Raw genomic sequence first — 20,616 nt, 5'->3', positions numbered from 1 at the left:
AGAATCAAGGTCATTGTAAAACCTCACACACTTAGACCACAAGCAGCTAGTCGTCTGTCACCTAGGACTGAAGTTATAGAACTTCGGCATTTTGTACAAGCTGCCAAGAAAGCATACTTCATTTACGTTGGCTTGCTGGATTCCTTTTAGAGGGTCCACCAGAACCATTACCTTGCGGTGAGCAGTCAAAATGAAATGCATGCAAGGCCTGGGCATTTTATCCACCGATGTTTCATCTGGGAACTCTGTATGGAGGCTTGCTTTGAGCAGGCGTGGTGCCAGCGAAGGTGAACGAGAAAGGGGCCCTGCTAGACAGAGCTTACACTTTAGTGCAGATGTTAAAATCACACTCATTTGCACACACAGATTCAGAGTGCCAGACACACGATTCCATCAGTAACTTCTCAACAAACTGTCTCTTTCAACGAGGGCCCCAGTCTGTCAGTGCACTGAGGGGCCAGGAATTCCGTACCTTCCCTCCACACACGGCACCATCTTCCAGAAGCCCTGAGAGTGACTTGTGTCTGTGGGACAGGTATAGATGGCAATGAGGGGATTAGTGAAGTATGTTTACTAATGTGGTCGGCTACTGTGATTTTCCCACGTGGCTTTGTGCAGACCCCACACCCACTTGGTCATGCTGCGTGTGCAGGACTGCAACCAACAAAGCGCTGTTCCTGGAGTTTGCTTGAACTTGGTCGAGGTCGTGACCTGTGTGGTTCTTGCCCTTCTTGTCCTGACTTAGGCCTTTCCCGTGCAAGTTCAACATTCCCTCAACCCCAGAATATTCCATCACTCTTCTGAAAGAGCCTCCGTCTAGATAATTTCCACCGTGGTGATTCTCCCACCATCCCAAGTTAGGCAGTTTTCAGGCCTCTATTGATTCCTTTTTATCTAGAGATGTAAATAGCTCACTGGTCATAGCTGGGAATGCCCAGACCTTGAGCGTCTCAGGGATCATAAGGCCTTTGTCAGCAGAGCTCAATGCCTATATTGATGCCTGGCATGTCTTAGGATGTCATTTGTGCTGATTTCATAGGCTCCCCTGCCCCCGTGGCTGACATTAGATAATTGCGTGTTGCCTCATAATAAATGCATATGCACATTCCTCGTTTCTAAGAGTGTAAACTGCTAAAGATAGTTACCAGGGGAAGTGAAAAATAGCTTTCTTCTTGCCAAAGGAGCATCTGTTCTGTGCTGGATTCTGTTAATAACGAACTTCTGTTGTCCATGATGGAGTATTCAGAAGGGGCTCTGGGTAAGAATTTAACTTTATTCCTTCTTAAATAGCTGAATGTTTATTTAAATATTTTTTCTTTGAATTATTATAGCAATATTTTTGTTGTTGTTTTCCTCCTGCGAGGGGGAAGGTTATGAGAACTGTCATGTGTCAATTTTGTGCTTTGGAGTTCAGCTTATTACCTTCTTATTAAGAGCACATTTAAGGGGCTGGAGAAACGGCTTCACAGAGCCCTCGCTGCTCTTCTAGAGATCCCAGGTTCAGTTCCTAGACACAGGCATCCAGGTAGCGGGTACTTCCTAGAGCGTTAGCTCCAGAGAATCTGATGCCCTCTTCTGGCCTCTAAAGGTGTATGCACAAATGGCGAACACACATGCACACACGCATATACACACTTTCTCACATAAATCAAGTAAGTCTAAAAACCACATTTAATTAATTAAATTAATGCTTAGCTAATAAATTGTGCTCTATTTTTAGTTATTATGTCACAAGTCTTGTAAATAACTAGTTCTGTATTTTCACAAAGCTGATGTTTCATGCTTTAATACTGATGAACGAGCTTGTATTGAAATATTCTTCCTAAAGAAGTCAAACTATGCATTTGAGTGTGTTGTAGGGATAGGGCGGAAAGGCTGATGGAGAGTTGCAGACCTGTGGTATTTAATCTCTTTGGTTGCTTCACACCATGTGAAATGTTCTAGAAAAAGTTGGACTCCTGCTTCTGAGGCTGGGGTCCTGTGTTGTGAAGTCAGTTGTTCTGTGAAGAGCAACACCCTGTCAGGGACACATGTGAGAGGATTGTGAGGCCACGTCTGGAGACGTCTTTTTAGGGGAACATTACATTATAATTCCTCACATCTGGGAATTCATCTCTTTCTAGCCTTTCATTCCAGTGATAAATATGGCTACTAACCTGGTCTGAGGCTCAGGAGAGCCATGTGGGTGGACTGTTTCCAAAATGTGGGTAACAAGGAGACAAAATGCGGCGTGGCCTCCTCCGAAGACACTATTTTAAGCCTTGGTGGAGGGCTTTCACGGAAGGTGTGCACTAAAATATGCTTCTCTGTGTGATATTTGAGGTGGAATCTGCTCAAGCTTTGGAAATGTTCTAAAATTGTAAGGTGCAGAATTTGAGTGGCTGAGTTTGACTTTTTGTTTTTGTTTTTGTTTTGGTTTTGTTGCTTTTTTCGTATGTAGCACTAAGAATGGAGCTTAATGGAGCTTAGCCTTGTGGGTGCTAGACAAACACCCTGCCCCTGCACCACTCCGGGGGCCCGTGATGTAGGCTTTTCAAAGTCATTGTCTTCAAGCCAGAGGAGTCAGCTGTGATGTTCTGAAAGGGGAAGCCCAGATTGCAACCATTTAGAGGATCACCAGCTATTCTGGTGTATGTGGAAAGTGAGAGCACCTCACATAGGTGCTTGGTATCCGTTTTCATAGCCAATGGCCTAATTCTAATACGGAAAAGAGATGGTTAATGGTGAAACCACACTATACAGCCAGCATGCCCTGAGTAGGTTGCATCTTTAGTCGTTTGAGGAAACGGGGTGATAATAGCATTGTTCTCAGCATATCCAGGCCCTTTGTTGTTCAGGGTTGGGGCTCTCCTCCTCCTTTTCCTCCTCCTCTTTCTCCTGGGCTTATTTTTTTTTCTTTCCTGAGATATGGGCTCTATGTTGCCCTGCCTCGTGCTGAACTCCTGAGATCAAGCAGTCCTCCTGCCTCAGCTTCCAAGTATCTTTGACAACAGGTGTGTACCCTCACATCTGTCTTCTAAGATATTTTAAATGTGTTTATTTCGAATATGTTTATTTTACCAGAGACAGTTAACATCTTTAAGTTAACATTTATCAGAAATGTGATTTTCATATTCGAAAGTGTTCAAAGAAAATTATGTCATTAGCTTCATCACTTGAAAATAAGACTTAAAAGGGAACTTTCTATGGTAGTATGTGAATTTACAAACTCTCCCACCTATAAGTGATCCTCAGCTGAAAAAGATATGATTTTTATATTTTTACCAATTTGATGGTACTAACTATTATGTGGACATAAATGTTGCATAAAGATCCACTGGTTTCACAGCCTCAGAGAGGGCAGTCACGAACCATTTTCTCCAGGAGAAGAGCTGGCCTTGTTTCCGCTGTCACCTCTTACATTGTTTTGCTTTATGAAGAGGGCATTTAAGAGAGGCTACATCCTAGGTGGGAAAATAATGTGGGTGTCCAAGTGTCTGTGGCTTTCTCTAGTGTCTCTTCTTGTCTTTGCATTTCTTTGGGAACTTTAGCATAACTCTTGCTTCATCCCAAAAAGGTTCAAATTAGCAAAATGGTTTTGACCTTATGGCTAGAAAACGGCTCTAAAGCTAAAGCTTTAGTGTTCTATTAGCTAGACTTGAAGCTGGGGCAATTGTACCTATGCTCCAGTTCATGACTTCACACACAAAACATGAGTGTGCCCGGTTCACCGGTAAGATGAACAGCGAGAAAGAGAAGGCCTGGCGATAGTTACCAGACACATTTACATCCCAGCTGGGGCAGGGGTCCCCCATTCTCTGAAGCAGTGGGGATTGAGCTGGGCCTTGCACATTCTGGGCAAGAATGCTTCCACTGTCCTATTCCCAGCCTAGCAGCTCTTCATACCTTGCTCAGTTACACTGTACCTGGAAATCTTGGAAATCTTGTAAATCTTGTAAACCTGCCCTCTTGTAAATCTTTTTTAATGTGACTATGTTAAAAAAAAATAACCAAACTGTTACTGATTCTCATCTTTTAATATATCCTCAAAGCTTTTAGAAGATTATTTTGCCTTTTAAGAATAATTTCAGTAAAATTTCGTCTTGTTTAGCCGAATGAGACAATATAGGAAGAAACCGTACCCTGTGTTTTATCAGTGGGCTTTGGAACTAAACAGCAAAACAGGACCTTTCAAATCCTTGTTTTAAAAGAAATAGCTCCCTAGGCTTCTAGTTTAGAATGAGATACAAGGTAAGAGCACGCCAGTAGAAACCACATATATGAAATATTTTATTATTATGTATTTATTTATGGAGGAATGACAGAGAGGGACAGAGAGAGAGAGAGAACACATGTGTACGGTGGATATGTACGTGTCAGAAAACACCTGTTAGGAAGTTGATTCCTGACGTTTCCCTTGTGAGCAGCGTCTCTCTTGTCTGTGCTGCTGCACTGTGTCGGACCCCAGGCTACTTGGCCCAGAGCCCCTGGTGATTTTCCTGTCTCAGCCTCCTATCTTGCTGTGGAAGTGCTGGGACTGCAGACGCTAGTCATCCCCTCTAGCTGTTTTTGGAAGTTACGAACATTGAACGCGGATCATCAGGCTTGTGTGCTTAGAGCTTACTTTTACTAGCTGACCTGTCTTCTTAGCCCTATCATGAGGGGTTTGTTTGTTTGTTTTTGAGAATTAAGAATTTGCTCCAAATGGATGTAAGTTGAGAGGGAGAGAGTGAGTGGTTGCTGAGATGACTTCCTGTTGTTCATTCCCCACTTTTTGTTGTTTGTTCAACTCTCTGTCCTCCCATTCCCAGCCTTCTCCCTGGGACCAGGGCCAAAGACTGAGGCATGTATTTCATGAGTCCCTTAAGATCACCATGAAGAAATAAACTTAGACAAGAAGGAGGTACCAGCCTCTGGAAGCCAGCATTCACGGAGCGTGGGTAGGAGCAGGGCTGGGTAAGCTTGGAGGTGAGTCAGACTTGAGGTCTGGAGCTCACACCCCTGTCAGCTCTGTGGCAGATCAGCCATCTCTCTGTGCTTCAGTTTCTTTACTAATTCAGACAATCCTGTCTGCCTTGTGAGGGTTAAGGGCACAGAGCAATAAATTCCCAATGGATGTCATCTTTTGTAATTCCCAGGAAGCTTCATCTGTCCTTTCCATTGGCCATCATCCTTGAAATGCCTGAGTCTGCCATAAAATGCTATTTTGGTACATGCCACTATGTGTACATGTCAGTAGCATCCTTTGAAAAAGACTCGACTAATCTCCGCTGACTCTGCTCCATTCTCACCAAACACACGCGCTGTTGGTTGTCTGCCACAGTGTGTCTTGCTCTGTGAGTGCGTGTAGGAGGGGTCCACTGGGATTTCAGTGACGCTGTGGGGGGGGAAGCAGTTGACTCTGGAAGTGGTTATACAGGTGGCTGGATTGAGTATAAGCTCTGCCTCTCACCAAGCGGAGGGCATTCTCAGCACAGGCCCAGAAATAACCGGAAGTCTGGTCCTCTGCAAACTAACTAGGGACACCTTAGGTTTCACTTGTTTGAACCCTTACAGGAAGTTGAGAGTAGGGCCTGTGGGGACCCCCAATGGATGAAGGGGCCAAATGAGTATAAATAAATACTGACAACGTGCCCAAGTATGACATAATCTGAGGGTATCTGTTCTAAAAGAGATTTTTAACTTAAGATAGCCTTTTAATATAATTTGGTCTGTTGTTTCTTTTTATCAAGTTGAAACCTATAAAATTAGAGACATAGATAGTTTAGACCTATAAAAATGCAGTTTCATTTGTCCAGGCTAATATATGACTACCAGGTGAGCTATCCCCGTTCATTCCACCAGCTGGCTCTATCTGAGTGCAGATATAATCTAATTTGGGTCAGGGTTGGCATTTGATTTGCAATCACACTTCCTTACTTTGCTGGAGGGAGCAACCCCAGGGAGTCTGAAGATAAAGAGGGGTTCTGTCATTGTCTAGTGCTCTTGATTCGTCGCATCTCTGTCCTTCATTAAGTCATTTGCCCCAGTGCCAAGCCTTATTTATTGGGCCACAAGGCCTTCTTGTGGTTCATGAACAGTATCCAAAAAGCTGGATTCGGAGCAGCTCATTGAAGTCATAGGCTGCCCATCTCTTGTTTATAGTGCATTTGAACTCTGTCATCACAGTTGTCCATTATGCCAAAACTCTCAGAACTACAGTCAAGAGTAGACAATGATACTCATTTGGAAAGCAAAAATAAATAAATAAGATTGTGTGGGGGCTGGGGGCTGAACCCAGGGCTTTGAACGAGAAAGTAATATTTAACACACCCAAATTCTAATTCCACAGAATAATAGCCATTGAAAATATTCTCTGTTTTCTTCTGTGTCCCACTTTCTCTTCTCTGTGCCACACCACACCCTCTGATGGGCTGATGTTGAACTGTTAGCTGTATAAAGCTAATAGCATTTGCATAACTGGTTCCTAAAACTATGTGATTCATCTCAGATGGGCCCTGTTGCTCATTTGACCCAGTGTGTAGATTAAATAATGCCATCTTGAGCATTCTTCTTACCCATTGGGCAAATATTTATTGAGGCTCTACTGTGCTCCAGCCTTTATACACAATGAGTTTGTGGTTGGGAGAAAGAGGCAGGCAAATGGATAACATGGCTGTGCACCATGTGGAAGGCACAACAGAAAGCCATTGCACCCCCAGAGGCCTTCCCGGGAAGGGGACTGGTACTGAGTAGTCCTTAGAGAAGCAGGTTTCGGGTAAGGGGATCAGCAGGGTTTAAGGTGGAGAGCTGGGTAGATATTCAGCCATGCGGAGTAGGAGAAAACTGACATATGTGTTATGAAGCTCTTTCTCTTTGTTCACTTTGATTACTAGGGTGTTATGTCCGCATGTACTCCTGAATGCCAGAAGAGGGCACCAGATTTCATTATAGATGGTTATGAGTCACCATGTGGTTGCTGGGAATTGAACTTGTGGCCTCTGGAAGAGCAAGCAGTGCTCTTAACTTCTGAGCCATCTTTCCAGCCCTCATTTTATTTTTTAAAAATTTAAAATGTATGTGTTTGAGTGTCTACATGTAAGTCTATGCCATGTGTGTCCCTGACACCCAAAGAGGCCAGAAGAGTATGTTAAATTCCGTGAAATTTGAACTACAGACAGTTGTGAGTGCTACATGGCTGCTGGGAAGGAGACCTGGGTTCTCTACAGGAGGAGGGAGTGCTCTTAACTGCTGTGCCGTCATTCCAGCTCCTTACGCAGTGAAGTAACTACAGCTTCCACAACACTCTCCCCCCCCACCCTGGTAAAGATATAAGATTTAAAAGTTGCATCCATTTTCAGAGCTCTTCCTCCCATTCCCTACCCTCCCCCTCCCCGTGTATTTTGGTTAAGTAGCTGTCATGCATTTTCCCCCCCAACTTGAGCATGCTGAAGTGGCTCTAGTCACATTTTTTACTTGCTGCTGTAAGGAATGTTACTGTGTAACAGTAGATCCTCTTAACCCGCTCCCTTCCTTCCACGACAGCTGAGGTCTCCATTGTGGAGTCCATTTGTGTTTATTGTTGCTATAGCCAGGCCAGAGTGTGGTCTCTCTCTTCTGAGACTACATTAAATGCTCCGTCACAGTCCACGTCAGTTGGTTCATGGCGGCACAGCACTTTGTTTCCAATTCGAGTGAGTTCTAGAGGCTTAAGATTGATCAGGAAACTTCATTGTCTATCAACTTTTCATATTCACTGATTCCCAATTCCATTTCCACTGTTCCTGATTCATGAAAGATAAAGGAATCGTGAACATTGTTCCTTTCCAAAATTGGGGTCAGGACAGAATTCTCCGCTGTTTGCTCGTCCGGTTTTTTGAGAAAGTGGGAGGAAACCTTTGATAATTTGTTTCTTACCTTGACCATGCCATTTCTAAGTGTTAATGTGTATTTTATTTCTTTGGTTGTTGATGGCGAAATATGTTTTTCTGGGTTTTCACATTTTTTGGCAGACAAGGCTGATCAGTCTGTTGATTTTTGTGAGAAGGTCATCCAATGGTTCAGTGTTTAACAACTGTGTCCTGATGGCTTTGCTAATTCAGTGACTATAAACAACCTCCTCAATGCTAATGATTTTTTTTTTAAGATAGGCATTCAGCCTAGATCCTTTAGCCTAGAACCGGAATCAAAGTTACTTCTTAGTAGATCTGTAGACAACCAAAATTACGATAAGGATATACCGATTATGACTTTAAGAGTGAGGTGGGCTCACCTGCTGGCCTGCGGGCATAGGTGGTGTTCACACCCTCCTTCTGTGCTCACCAGAGTCTTTGGGGTTTCCGTCTTTCTGCACCATCACGCTGTGGACAGAGTTGCTTGACAGCCCTGAGCTGAGAAGTCACTGTGCCTGAGCCGTGAGTCAGGCTCTAAGATGCCAAAGCAATGTGGCTTCGCAGCACACCCAGCCCCTGAGGAGACTTGCTTCCTCGGGAATGAACACTGGACTTTCCAGAGCGTGTGTGACTGCCCCACTTGGCAGTGCTGCCGTGAGGGAGCCTTCTCCTTGGATGGGGCTGTATGAGCCCAGAGCACTTGGGGAGGAGGGGGAAATGGGTCCTGTTGGGAGCTTTCAGGTGACTCACGTCAGTGATGCGCATTGCGGGCCCCGGCCCCTCACAAGGGAAGTACTCTGCTGCTGCTGACTCTCCGGGCTTTCCTTTAACTGTCACCTGGAACCTTAGGCTACGTCATATAAACAGACAGTCCCCTGACCTATAGACAGGATGACATCATGCAGAAAAGTCACCCCAGGCTTTATATATAGAAAAGAAGCCAGCCCTGTTATTGCCCTCCTTTCCACTCCCAGGGGAGGAGGAAAGACCTTTTCTCTGCTTCCAGGGCCCGTGTAGGTTTGGAGTGGGTGGGCTTCTTGTGTTCAGAGTGTCCCTAGATTTGGTGGTAGGACTCTTGAGATCTTTTTTTTTTCCTCCTTTGGGAAAAAGAAGGTGGCAATGCTATTTTTAGGGTGATTGAAAGGAATTCCATGTTCTTGAGTTTAGGAAACAGGATAAAGTATGCCTTGGAAGGTAATGGCCATTTGTGTTCCTTTGGGCCCTCTATTAATTTTTAAGGTTTTTAAAATGAATTAAGTGCTGACAGTCTTTTTCCCCTAGGGGATAGTAATATTACCTCAAATTCCCACATACTTTTTCCAAATAAAAGTCTTCTATAATTCTCTTCTCTTCTTCCGCCTCCTCTCCCTCCTCCTCTTTTTCCCCTTTCCTCAAGTTTGGCGACAACTAGTTAATTTTGAAGCTGCCAGAGTGATTATTTCTGTGTTCCGTGGTACCTTTGGGAGAAGAATGGAATCTCATCGGTTTTTTTTTTCCATCTGCTGACAAAATTCTCCTAATTTCTGAGGGCAATGATGTCACCCTCTAACGAGCACAATACTTCTTACTAAACAGATGGGTCTCCTTGCCTGACTTCTCTGTAATGGGATGGGTGCGGGGCTCTGTGTGCATCTTTGTAGCTGTGTGCCTCAGGTCGAACAAGATTGCTGTAAACTCAGTGAGACCAAGATTACCCTGATAAAAGGGACCCGAAGGTCCATGCCATGTCTGGTCATGGCTCGGTCCTCAAGTGTTGGCCAAATCTTGAGTGTATCAAGGCAGAGCCAAAATGCAGCCCTAAGGTAGGGAGGGGCCCTGAATGCATCACTCCTTGGACCATGGAGGGAGACCAGGCATGATGCAGAGATGATGAAGTCTAGCTTGGAGGGAGGTGGGCAGAAGCTGTTGTTGATTGGTGTCACATGTGTTTATAAAACCACATCAGCTCAACTCTGTTTTGTCCAACTACATAAGCGAGCATCTGAGGCCAGAGTGAACAGGAAGTGTGGCTTTGAGGCCATCTCATCACTAAGCTGTAGGTCATGGATGAACATGGATGTGCTCCCAAACCCATAGCAAGTGTTAACTAGTCACTAATGCATGTCTTCCTTTTCCTAGCGGGGGTGCACATGCTGTGTGCACCCCTCCTCTCCTCTGTCCCAGGGATGAGGCATCACACCTGACCGCTGGTAACTGTCGTGTTTCAGGGATTCCCACCATTTCCCTCCCTCTGCTTTCTCTCTTGTAACCTTTGTAAGTTTAGGGCGCTCCTTAATCATGTTGACACCGCAAGCTCTTCCATCACTGCACACATTCCTTCATCCACGTATTCATTCATTCCAGTCAAGAAGTATCTATCTAAGTGGAAAAAAATATAATGCTTGTAATTGGTAAAGGTGAAGAATACTGTTAAGACAATATATTTCTTCAGAGCGAGTTGTAATGTGTATCCAAAGTCTTGCAGATGTGCACACTTTTTAAACCCTTCAATTCTAAAATCTAATCATCTGTGAAGAGAAAAAAAAAGACTATATTGGACATGTTAATAAATTTTGCTTCAGTGTGCATCCGAGATGGTTTATGCCGTAGACATGCAGATGTCCAATGACAGGCGCATTGTTTAAGTAAATAACAATATGCTTTTATGACGAATTCTGTTGAGTCACTAATATGCTCATGTGTTTTGTTGCTAGAATATTTGTTGACATAAAACGGTTTGAGATATATACATGGAGAGTGCCAGGATTTCTCTAAAATAGTTGTTCTCAACCTTCCTAATGCTGCGACCCTTTAAGACAGTTTCTCATGTTGTGGTGGCCCTGACCATGAAATTATTTCGTTGCTGCTTCATACTGTAATTTTGGTACTGTTATAAATTGTATTGTAGATGTCTGATATGCAAGATATATAACATGTGAGCCCTGCGAAAGAGTCATTCAATCTGCAAAGGTGTAGCGACGACCCACAAGTCGAGAGCCAATGCTCTGAAGAAAACCACAGGAGGTGGCAGAGGGAAGGGGTGGGCCTGGTCACTGACAGAATAAAGCAGCGGTCAAGCACGTTGTTTAATATGTCACTGGGACTATGTGTTTATAATTGTGAACCCTGCATGACAGAAGAGGGCATCAGATCCCATTACAGGTGGTATAAGCCACCAGGTGCTCGCTGGGGATTGAACTCAGAACCTCTGGAAGAGCAGCCAGTGCTCTTAACCAAAGAGCCCTCTGTCCAGCCCTCTCAGGCTTGTCTTCTGACAGGTGGGGGCAGAGGCATATCAAAAGCTGCATGAAGTCAACTCTCTTGCTCTTCCTCTTAAAAGGTTCCGGGGAGCTGGCCATGGGTCGGTGTTGTGGAGGAAGGTCGGAGGTATGTCTTCCCTCCATCCTTTTCACTGTCTCCATCAATCTGGGCTGAGCAAGTGTCCTGCTGTCCCCGGCTTTCCACTCTGCCAGGGACCAGGCCATGTACGTAAGGACTCTTCCACCCTCCTAGATCCCTAGGAGCTGTCCACTGCCTGTTTTAGAAAAGAGAGACGGTACCACACACGCCTGAGGCTTACCCGTTCCTCCCAGTGATGGAAGGGGAGCCAATCCCATTGCCTGCCGAATCTCTGAGTCCGGGCTCCTAAGCTCCCTCAACCTTCTCAGCATCTTAGCATCCTGTGCTCCCTAAGCCCGAATGTCACTGTGCCTCTAGCTTTATGGCTCTCTCTGGTGGCTTTGCTGTATCCATAGCACTTAACGGAGCTGTTTATAAGAATAAAATGGACGCTGATTGAACGCCAGTCAGTAACAGGTAGCAGACATAGAGGTAACAAACCCTGCTGAACTCCAGAAATGCCATGTTTTAAACCAAAAGCACTGTGAAATAAACCAAAGTTGCATTGAAAAGCTTGTTCTGATTATAGAAGCTAAAACCCTGCCCAGGTAGAGAGTAGGGCAGAGGCAGACCCCTAGGGTCTTACTTCTATTTGAGAAAGGGGCCAGGACTGAACCTATATCCTGGACTTGGGAGCTGTGTTTGCTGAATGCCAGAGCTGGTAGTACTTCATCCAAAAAGCACCTGGAGTCCTTGGTGTTGTGTGTGGCTCTGAAATGCCAGCGGCGGGCCGTGCAGACACAGGGTTCAGGGGAATTGGCTTGTGATATGGGGTGCGGGACCATACAAGGAAGCTATGGGGAATTCTTGTGGGAGAAAAAAGAGGAAGTTTCATAAAAAGAAGAGAGGCTTCTGAGGCAGACTTGGGGTGGAGAGGCACGAGGTTGACGCGTTTCTAAGTAAAGGAAGAGGTCTCTGGTGGCCGGGGAGGGCAGGTGAGGCACCCAGCAAAGGGGAAGCTGGACTGACAGTCCAGCCATGTAAAGTGGAGATTGGGCAAAGCATGACCTTCCACTCGAGAGCTCCGAGTCTCAATTCTTCTGTATTTTTTACTTAAGTGAGCCCTGGACCTTCTCCCCAAAGACCCTCTGCTGTTTTAAAGCGACAGTGGCACCCACTAGTGAGCCCCGGGCTGCGAGCTATTTTATTTGTGTTGTGTGATAGCCAGAAAGAGCTGGATGAGGAGGAACCACACGATGGAAGGCATGAACAGTGCAAGCTGCACGCTGGGAATAACTGACTTAGCCGAGTGGAGCTAGCCCTGGAAAGATAGACAGGGCTTGGACCGCACGTCATGGAGGCGTCTTTATTTGGGTTTTCAGGTCTGTGTTGTTTAGACGATGTCCTGTTTAAGTAACAGCATGTGCCTGGTGCTCCCCAGAAAGCCCCCCCCCCCCGAAAACTAAGGGATCATCTTTGTGACATAGTCCTCGGCTCACTGTTTTAAAATGCGCGAGAACTTGGCTGCCCTGAAATGACTGTTGAAACAATTTGGGAAGACAGTTTTAGAAGCCTCAGGGAAGGGGAAACAGCCTACATTTACTCTGGCAGTTAAAGCAGAAAGAGAAAAGAGAGAGTGGGGAAAGAGAGGGAGAGAAAGTGACAACTCAGGGAGAAAACCAAAATCACAAGCTTTGCGATAGTAATTTCAAAAATAGCCCTGGAAAGGTGTCCACTTTCAGTGGAGACCACTCCCTTCAGGGGACGTTGGAAGCCCATCTGCAGAAGCGATCTGCTTGAGAGTTCAGTCACTCGGAAGGGTTAGTCCTCTGTCCTGGATTTGCTCAGACTCTCGCGTTCTTTCTTTCTTTCTCTGGAATTCCATAGACAGTAATTAAGGAACTGGAGGCCAGCAGGAGGTCAGGGAGCCGTCCTCAGTGAAAACAGGGATTGTTGGCCCTGCACAACACTCCCTTTTTTCCTTGTGGTGAATAGGAGATTTGCTTAGAGCTGATGACTTATGCCTTTCTTACAAGTTACACAGTTAGCAAGCAACGGGGGAATCGGGCAGCAGGCAGAGAGAGGCTAATTGAATCCAGTCAGTGTCTCAGTGCTCTTCTTCGGATGTTGGGCTGTGGCTGGGGGAGCCTGCCCGGTCGTGTAACTGCAGAGAACATGTTCGCAGGAGCGCCTGGCCCGACCTGGAGATTTCAGGGCTGACGATCAAGAGTGAGGCTTGCTCCTGTGTGGAGGAGGAGGGGTACCTACTGAACCTTTGCAAAACTGCCCCTTACGCCTGCTAAATGCCGAAGCCGGTAAGTCGGGGACTCCTTTTTGTGTGAAAAGAAGACTTTTCTGTTGCTTCAAGAAAAGGCTTTCTGTTCTCTTCTGCCTAGGATGCAACTTTCTTGGCTTCTTAAATTTCTCTAGATCTGTTCATCTCCTCCTAGCTGCTTTCCTGCCTTCTACCCCTGCACATTCTCTCCCAGCTGGTTCACCCAGTCACCATACATAGCTTTTGGAGGGTAATGAACATTATTTTGAGAATATGAAAGAATGAGCAAGCGTGGGCTGCAGCCACTCTGTGAGCTGTGCTGACTCTGTGTGAAGGACTTAGATCCAGACGGCATTTAGCATGCCGTCTGATTGATTGGCTTTCTTCTCATAACTTTTAGAAGTAGCGTAGTGACAGCTTGGCCGGAGGAAGTTGAATTGCGTCTGCCTTCTTATGAGCTAAGTTCAAACAAAAATGTTGTGTGACTCTCAAGCAAGTATATTTGCAATTGTAAACTACTTCTCAGAAATGCTTATGTATTGTCCGATGTGGCCTCGCTGTGGGGGAGGTAGAGTGACCAAGTCGGGCTGTTCTGGTTGTTGACTGTGACATTGTGTCTGGGATTTGGAGCCGGAGAGGCAGACTGTAACCCTGGGCTCAGGATGGTCTCGTGTGGTTCTCCCAAAAATCTGGCTATTCCCTGAAAGTATGAGTTAACACTTAATTCCGCTGCATCCATTGCTACTGTGCCACTAAACTTTTGCAAATCATTTAACTGCTCATCACAGATGTAAAAACTGTTGGCTCTGAGGACCAGTGAAGTATCTGTTTCAGTCAGCAGTGATAGGCTCAGGATAAGCAGTGAGAGGATGAGCTTTTAGAGTACGCCAGCACACTGATCTTCTTTACAGATGCGATTAATTTTCTTCCCTTTTTCCGAGTACATTGCGTGTAGTTGTGTTATGAAAAGTTCTCCATGCTGGCTCCGTGGCTTTTCCCATTAGAGCATCACAGATGTGTCAGAGGATGCACTTGTTCCAAGAGAAGCTGGGAAGAAAGGAGGCCCCGCCCTCCTGTCCACGCCAAGCCGCCCTAGACTCCTCACTCAGAGCCTAGCAGTCCAAGAGTGTGCTATCTCTTTAAAGCAGCTAGAGTTTTGTGCCTGGGCTTGGTCAATTTGTTATGGTTTAAAACTGTGGAGCCAGCTGTCTGCAATCTGATGTAATGTTGCTATGGAAACCAGAAATGAAACACTTAAGCATTCACCACAGAATTACTACATATAGCATTAGCCAAAGTAATTAAAAGTTGAGCCATATGGGTTTTCTGGTGGAAAGATCTGCAGCAGAAAGCTTAGAAATTAAATTTTTTTTGTTTATGATGCTGTAAAGGCATTTTGCACGTCTTTTAGTGAGGTGCTGCTTCTTTTCTCTGGATGGTTTGGGATGGGGGCAGATACAGCTGACAGACTCGCCTTCTTGTTTATAAGATGATCAAGCTAAAGTTTACTTCACTAACATTTAATAAACTCCAACTTAGAGGTGCAGGGGTACAAAGACGGAAAAATGTTTGAATATGTGTGAACACATGCTTTCCTGTTTTTGTTTTGGTTTATGTGAATCTGTGTTGGCTATAAGCCTATTTCTTCAAATCACTTATATACAAAGTAGAAATCCTTTATATTCTACAAACCCCCTTTATGGAGGACGGTACTTAAAAAAATACTTACAATATTTATTTTCTGTTAATAAGACTCTGTCTCAATTATTTTAAAATTAATGTACTCATGTTTTTAATGATTCTTAATTTAAAAGATTCTCAAACTCCCTTTTATGGTAGTCAATTTCCTGAGTAAAAAGCATGATATATATATATATATATATATATATATATACTATACCATATGTATATTGTATACATACATACATGTACTACACAGTCCATACATTGTATAGTGCATACATGCATGTACTATTCAATATGTGTATTGTATAGTACACATATGTGTGTGTGTGTGTATATATATATACATATATATATGCCGTGATGCTTTCAGTGTTGAGAAAGTAACACATGGTTACTTAAAAGGGAAACAAACAGTGAAGAATTTACTACACAGTTTAGAAGACATGCAGTCACTGTGTCTTCATATGAAAACAGCTGCAGAGAATTCCTTAAAGGCAAATATCTCACAAGTCCCTTCCCTGGGACTCAGACGGAACCCAGGAATTGACCCTCCCCAGCCGTACAGCCGTAAAAAGTGCCTTGAGTCACTGGTTGAACTCGGCTCCCAGGGCGACGGCAGAGGAATCTTGTACTGAGAAGATAGCACGCACGTGCATGTATTTCTCCAGTGTCCTGCTGGGCCAGCCCGCCCAGGGTCCACGCATGACACCACAGAGGAAGTCCCTAGTTGCCATGGCTTGAGATTTGTCAGCGGCCAACCCCTCCAGAACCGCCACTGACTTAGGACAGTATAAGGTTCTTAAGAGCACATGTGCTCCAGGAGTGGGAGAACACTCGGAGGCAGTTAGGAAGTACCTGGAATATGCTACTTTCCACCACAGTGAATCCAGGCAGAGGAAAGGAAGGTTCTGTGTGTGTGTTGGGGCAGGGAGCGGAGATGTTGGCGTTCAGCCTCATGTCCTGGTGTGACTATTTTGATTTCTTCTTGGAAAGCCCACGCAAATGTACCTTTTCTATTTCTGTGCATGCTTTTTTGTACATTTTTGTGTTACCGATATATGAATTCTATTCCTTTTTATGCTTTCATATGCTCCCCTTCCCCCGCCCCCAATAAACAAACCGCCACCAGCCAGTACCAACGAAGTAGCTGTGGAGCATATTTATATCACAGATTTTTATCTCACAATACAGCTTCCTATCTCCTAAGTACAAACGCTTGGTGCTTATTTCAACTTTGACTTGACTCTGGAATTTATGATGTAAAGGTTAGATACTAGCCTGTTTTTGTTTGTTTGTTTGTTTTGTTCTCATTTGGTATAAGGTTAATTCTTCTTTTTTAATTGCTGATACTTGAACAGTGTATTGAAACATTTGCCTGAATTCAGTGTGCTCTGACTTACTGAGGTGCTCATGACCCAGAATGAGGGTAACCAAGTTCTCATGCCCTCTCTGGCCACTCTGACCATTCCATTTCCTTACACGTCAACAATTCAACAAAGTAAAAATGAGATTTAAACCAGATGGTATCATTTTATATTTGGAGCTAAACTTTCTTTTTCTTTCTTTCTTTTTTTTTTTTAATGTACATCTTTCAGCTAAGTCCAACCCTAATTGTTCAACATAACCGCCTGTTTCCCTTACTGAGGTGGAGGGTGGGGTTCCCATTTTTCTTCTAGTTTTCCAAGTAAACAGTAGGCAACTTGTAAAAAGATTTGTTAATTTTATGTGCAGTGGTGGTGTGTGTGTGTGTGTGTGTGTGTGTGTGTGTGTGTGTGTGTGTGAAGATGCCAGATCCCCTGGCACAGGAATCACAGACAGTTGTGAATTCAGTATGGGTGCTGGGAATTTAAACTAGGTCCTCTGAAAGATCAGTCAGTGCTCTTAACTGCTGAGCCATCTTTTGAACCATCTCTCCAGCCTGACAGAAGGCAACTTTAATTGTGAGTCTGCAGGCAGTATTTTCACAGGAATTTAAGAGAAGTTGGACATAGCTATTGATTCATTTCACAGACGGGAAGACTGAGGAATATTCCAGTCTGATGGTTTGCTGAGGGTGTACTAATTAAATTAGTGGGTAAATTGTTTGCATAGTCAGACAGGAAGAAGGTACAGTGGCCCCATGTACTTGGAGTGGCCTCCAAGGAAAATGGATCAAGTCTATCCAGAGGAGAGTACTGTATCTCACCGAGAAGAATGTCTCTGCCTTCCCAGCGTGCACCGTTTCTAAGTAATCTATATGGTCTCTACCTCTCTTCTTTGTGCTATTCTCTTATTTACCTACTTTATTGCCTAAAAAATTGAGGTTAGGGAGAGCTTTTCTTGAGGAAAAGTTCCCCTCGTTGGTCTCAGATTGAGATGGTGTTTGTTTTTGTTTTGTTGGGGAGGGGTGGTTGAGTCATCTCTCTCCCTGAGAGTTGCACTGAGGGCAGAGGGGTGCTCAGGATGTGCAGGATTAGCCGGACCTTGTCCCTGACTACCGGCTGGGTATGTTGAGGCTCGGGGGTTCCCAAAAGGCCCAAGCACACGGCCTGGTGGTGCAGCAACAGGCTGCTCCAGTGGGAAACGTCCTTTGCTTCTTCACATTTTGAACAGATACAGCAGAGGAAGCTGCATACTGAGTGTTGGAATGGACTTGGAAATGAAGCCCTCGCTCTGGTCACAAGGAAAGGATTGTTTTTAGCTTGGGTCCCTGCTATGGAGAGAGATTTTTTTTTTCACCCTCTGTAATGTTTGATACTTGAGGGAAAACAGCTGGGCCAGAGCACACTTGAGTCGCTGCAAAATGGATTGGGATGCTGGGGAATATGGACTGTGCTGTATGGCTGTAAAGGTCAGCTTTTTCCCTTGTCTCTTTGGAGGAATGTGGGGCTGTCTTCAACCTTGCCTCGTGAGCGCTCAGAAGGAGCTGGGGGTGGTGAAGGGATGGTGGGGATGTGGCTAGCAGTTCCAACCGATAGGATAGAAGGGCTTGCTTTCTTTTTCATTACTTCCCCTTTTCTGCCTGCTGGTTTTGATTTTTTTTTCTTTTTGGTGGGGGAAGGGGCGCTGGAAAAAGTCAACAAAATTTTGGTTTGGAGAAGTGGTTGATGACCACGTTCAACAGCCGGTCCCAATGGGCCGACAGAGGAGAGCCTGGCCCAAACCGCAGCAGTGTAACTGGAATTCCAGGGCCAGCTTGGGGAGAGAGTCCTGCTGGACTCTGCCTGAAAGACTCAGGGAGTGGAATGACGGGACGGACTCCCCCATGGTAGTCAAGGACAAAGATACATACATTGTCTTTAGGATTGACACTCTGCTGAATTAGACCACGCGGGTACGAGGGTCTTTGTAAACCTGTTGGGTAGATTTGTTGATGTCCCAAGTTTGGCAGAGGAGCTCCGGGTGTCTGGCCTTGGCTGAGAGGCCAGCTACGCCAGCTGGGAGGGCATGACTTTGGAGCAATTAACTGATTAACTGTCCCTCTGTTTCTTTGCCAGTCAAGAGAACAATCGGATGATGAGACCGAGGAGTCGGTGAAGTTTAAGAGGTTACACAAGCTGGTAAACTCCACTCGAAGAGTCAGAAAGAAACTAATTAGGGTGGAAGAAATGAAAAAGCCCAGCACGGAAGGTAAAAATGAAAGGGATGGGGGAGAGGAGGCAAACCTCACGTTGGTTCTTTCAAAAGAAATCACGTGCGGCCAGATTTTCAGTAGAAACAGAATATGATTTCAAGTAGGAAATGAGTCGAGTTCTGGCTGAGGCCGGCAGTTGTCTGAGTGCCAGCAGGCGACGGGCAGAGTACTTGGAATGAAAGATCCTGGTGTCAAGCAATTGGGGCACTTAGAATTCAAATGTGACAGAGATGAGACATGGCTAGGACCTCATGATATGGAGTCTGAAGGTTTGGTGGGGCTTTAATTGAGAGCTCATGCTGATATATATATATATATATGTATGTCCTATGAGTTCTCTGCATAAACCTCCCTTCCAAAGAGGACTGGAGTTTGTAATGCAGTGGCTCCCGTGCAAAGCTGATACAGAGTGCACCCTAATTGCAAAGCCACCTGACAATCAAGGCACCTAATATCCTTTCAAAGCCTCGGGGCTGCTTTGTTCTTCCAGTAAACAATCCCAAGTCTCTATTCCAAAGGGGCTTCGAGGGGGCTCTTTAAGAGCTCACTGGGAAGATGAAACAGTAATGCGAACAGAGACATCAACCGGGGTCATTACAATGAATAGTAACATTTGAATTAAAGTTATGATGGTTTAATTTGTGACCTGATCCATTTTCATATATAGTAAGATGCATACACAGTATAAGAGCCTACCCCTAAAGATCAAACCTTGATATTCCTGAGCATAGTGCCGTACACCCTCGAGGCCTCTAACCCAGCAAACCTTGGCCTGAGAGGGGAGTGCTGAGGGCCATGAGACGCTCTGACTCAACCCCACTTGGCCGTGAGATTTTTCTTTTTTATAAAATGATAGTAAATTGGAAAAATATTGAATCGGCTTTAATAAGAAAAGTATTACTTGTTAAAATATCATGTCTATGTTATAAAGAATATAAAAAATTTTAACGTGGTTTTTAGAATTAATATTATTATTGTAAAGGCCTTTTTGATTTCTGTAAATAAAACCAAGTTCTACACAGGAAACTAAATTTTCTCTTATTTTCAAAGATAAGGGTTTCTTGTTATTATTGATGCTTTCTAATTCAGTCTATTGATTTAATTCTTTAGGACAAAATGGAAGATGCTTGCAGCTGTGAAAGAAAGGGAAGGGAAAGTGGGGGGGGTGGCAAGAGAAATGTAAGCTTGATGGAGAACTTCATAAATGTTAACCTACGTTTGATCTGAGGGTTGGATATCAGTGTCCCTTGGTGTGGTGATTCTGTTAGCAGCGTATTGTAATGTTGGTTTCCATGTGGCTGTTGGCCAGTTTCCACTGTGCAGGCTACATGGAGTCTTCCTCATGAAATGGCAGGTCTTACTGAAGTGTGAATGTGGGGTGGAAGGTGGTACTTTTGCAGAGAGCCATGGAGGATGCCAGCACTCAGCCCTGAGCTGAATGCTGAGACCTCACGAATGTGTGGAAATCCAGCCTCAGCTTCGACAAACAGACCGGTGGGGCTTGTTCATCAGTGAGATGAAATGAGAGACACGGGGAACCGGTGGGGCTTGTGGCCTTTATGCTGGCATGGTATTTCATACATGTTGAGATACCCAGACTTGCCAGTATATCAGTTCGAACTATGTTGGGGGAGGGGGGTGGAAGGCAATTGAAGGTCAAAAGAGCCACCTTAGGTCAGGTTTGATGGACTTCTACTTGTGAATTCATCTGAGTGTGGACTGGGCCTCACAGGTGGGCTGAATGAATCCAAGCTGCAAGCTTTGCTCCAGTGTATGATGAGCTGGGAAGGGCCATTGACCGTCTCATTCATGTCATTTAAAGGATGACTTCAGTTCGTGTGTGTGTGTGTGTGTGTGTGTGTGTGTGTGTGTGT

The 20,616-nt window shown here is 44.8% G+C and overlaps 1 protein-coding gene across 1 annotated transcript in view; it reads left to right on the top strand.

Moving 5' to 3' along the window:
• The window catches only part of Sash1 (SAM and SH3 domain containing 1), a 90,802-nt gene that overhangs the window by 38,695 nt on the left and 31,491 nt on the right, over nucleotides 1–20,616 (top strand). Inside the window, exon 7 of the mRNA XM_055608067.1 lies at nucleotides 18,606–18,738. Within this exon, the coding sequence (XP_055464042.1) occupies nucleotides 18,606–18,738 (133 nt within the window). The remainder of the gene's footprint in view (nucleotides 1–18,605; nucleotides 18,739–20,616) is intronic.

The sequence above is a fragment of the Psammomys obesus genome, unplaced genomic scaffold (assembly GCF_907164565.1).
Source record: "Psammomys obesus unplaced genomic scaffold, mPsaObe1.curated_primary_1811, whole genome shotgun sequence".
In the NCBI taxonomy this organism is placed as follows: domain Eukaryota; kingdom Metazoa; phylum Chordata; class Mammalia; order Rodentia; family Muridae; genus Psammomys; species Psammomys obesus.
Note: the sequence above shows the minus strand (reverse complement) of the source record. Positions and strands in the feature narration are given on the sequence as shown.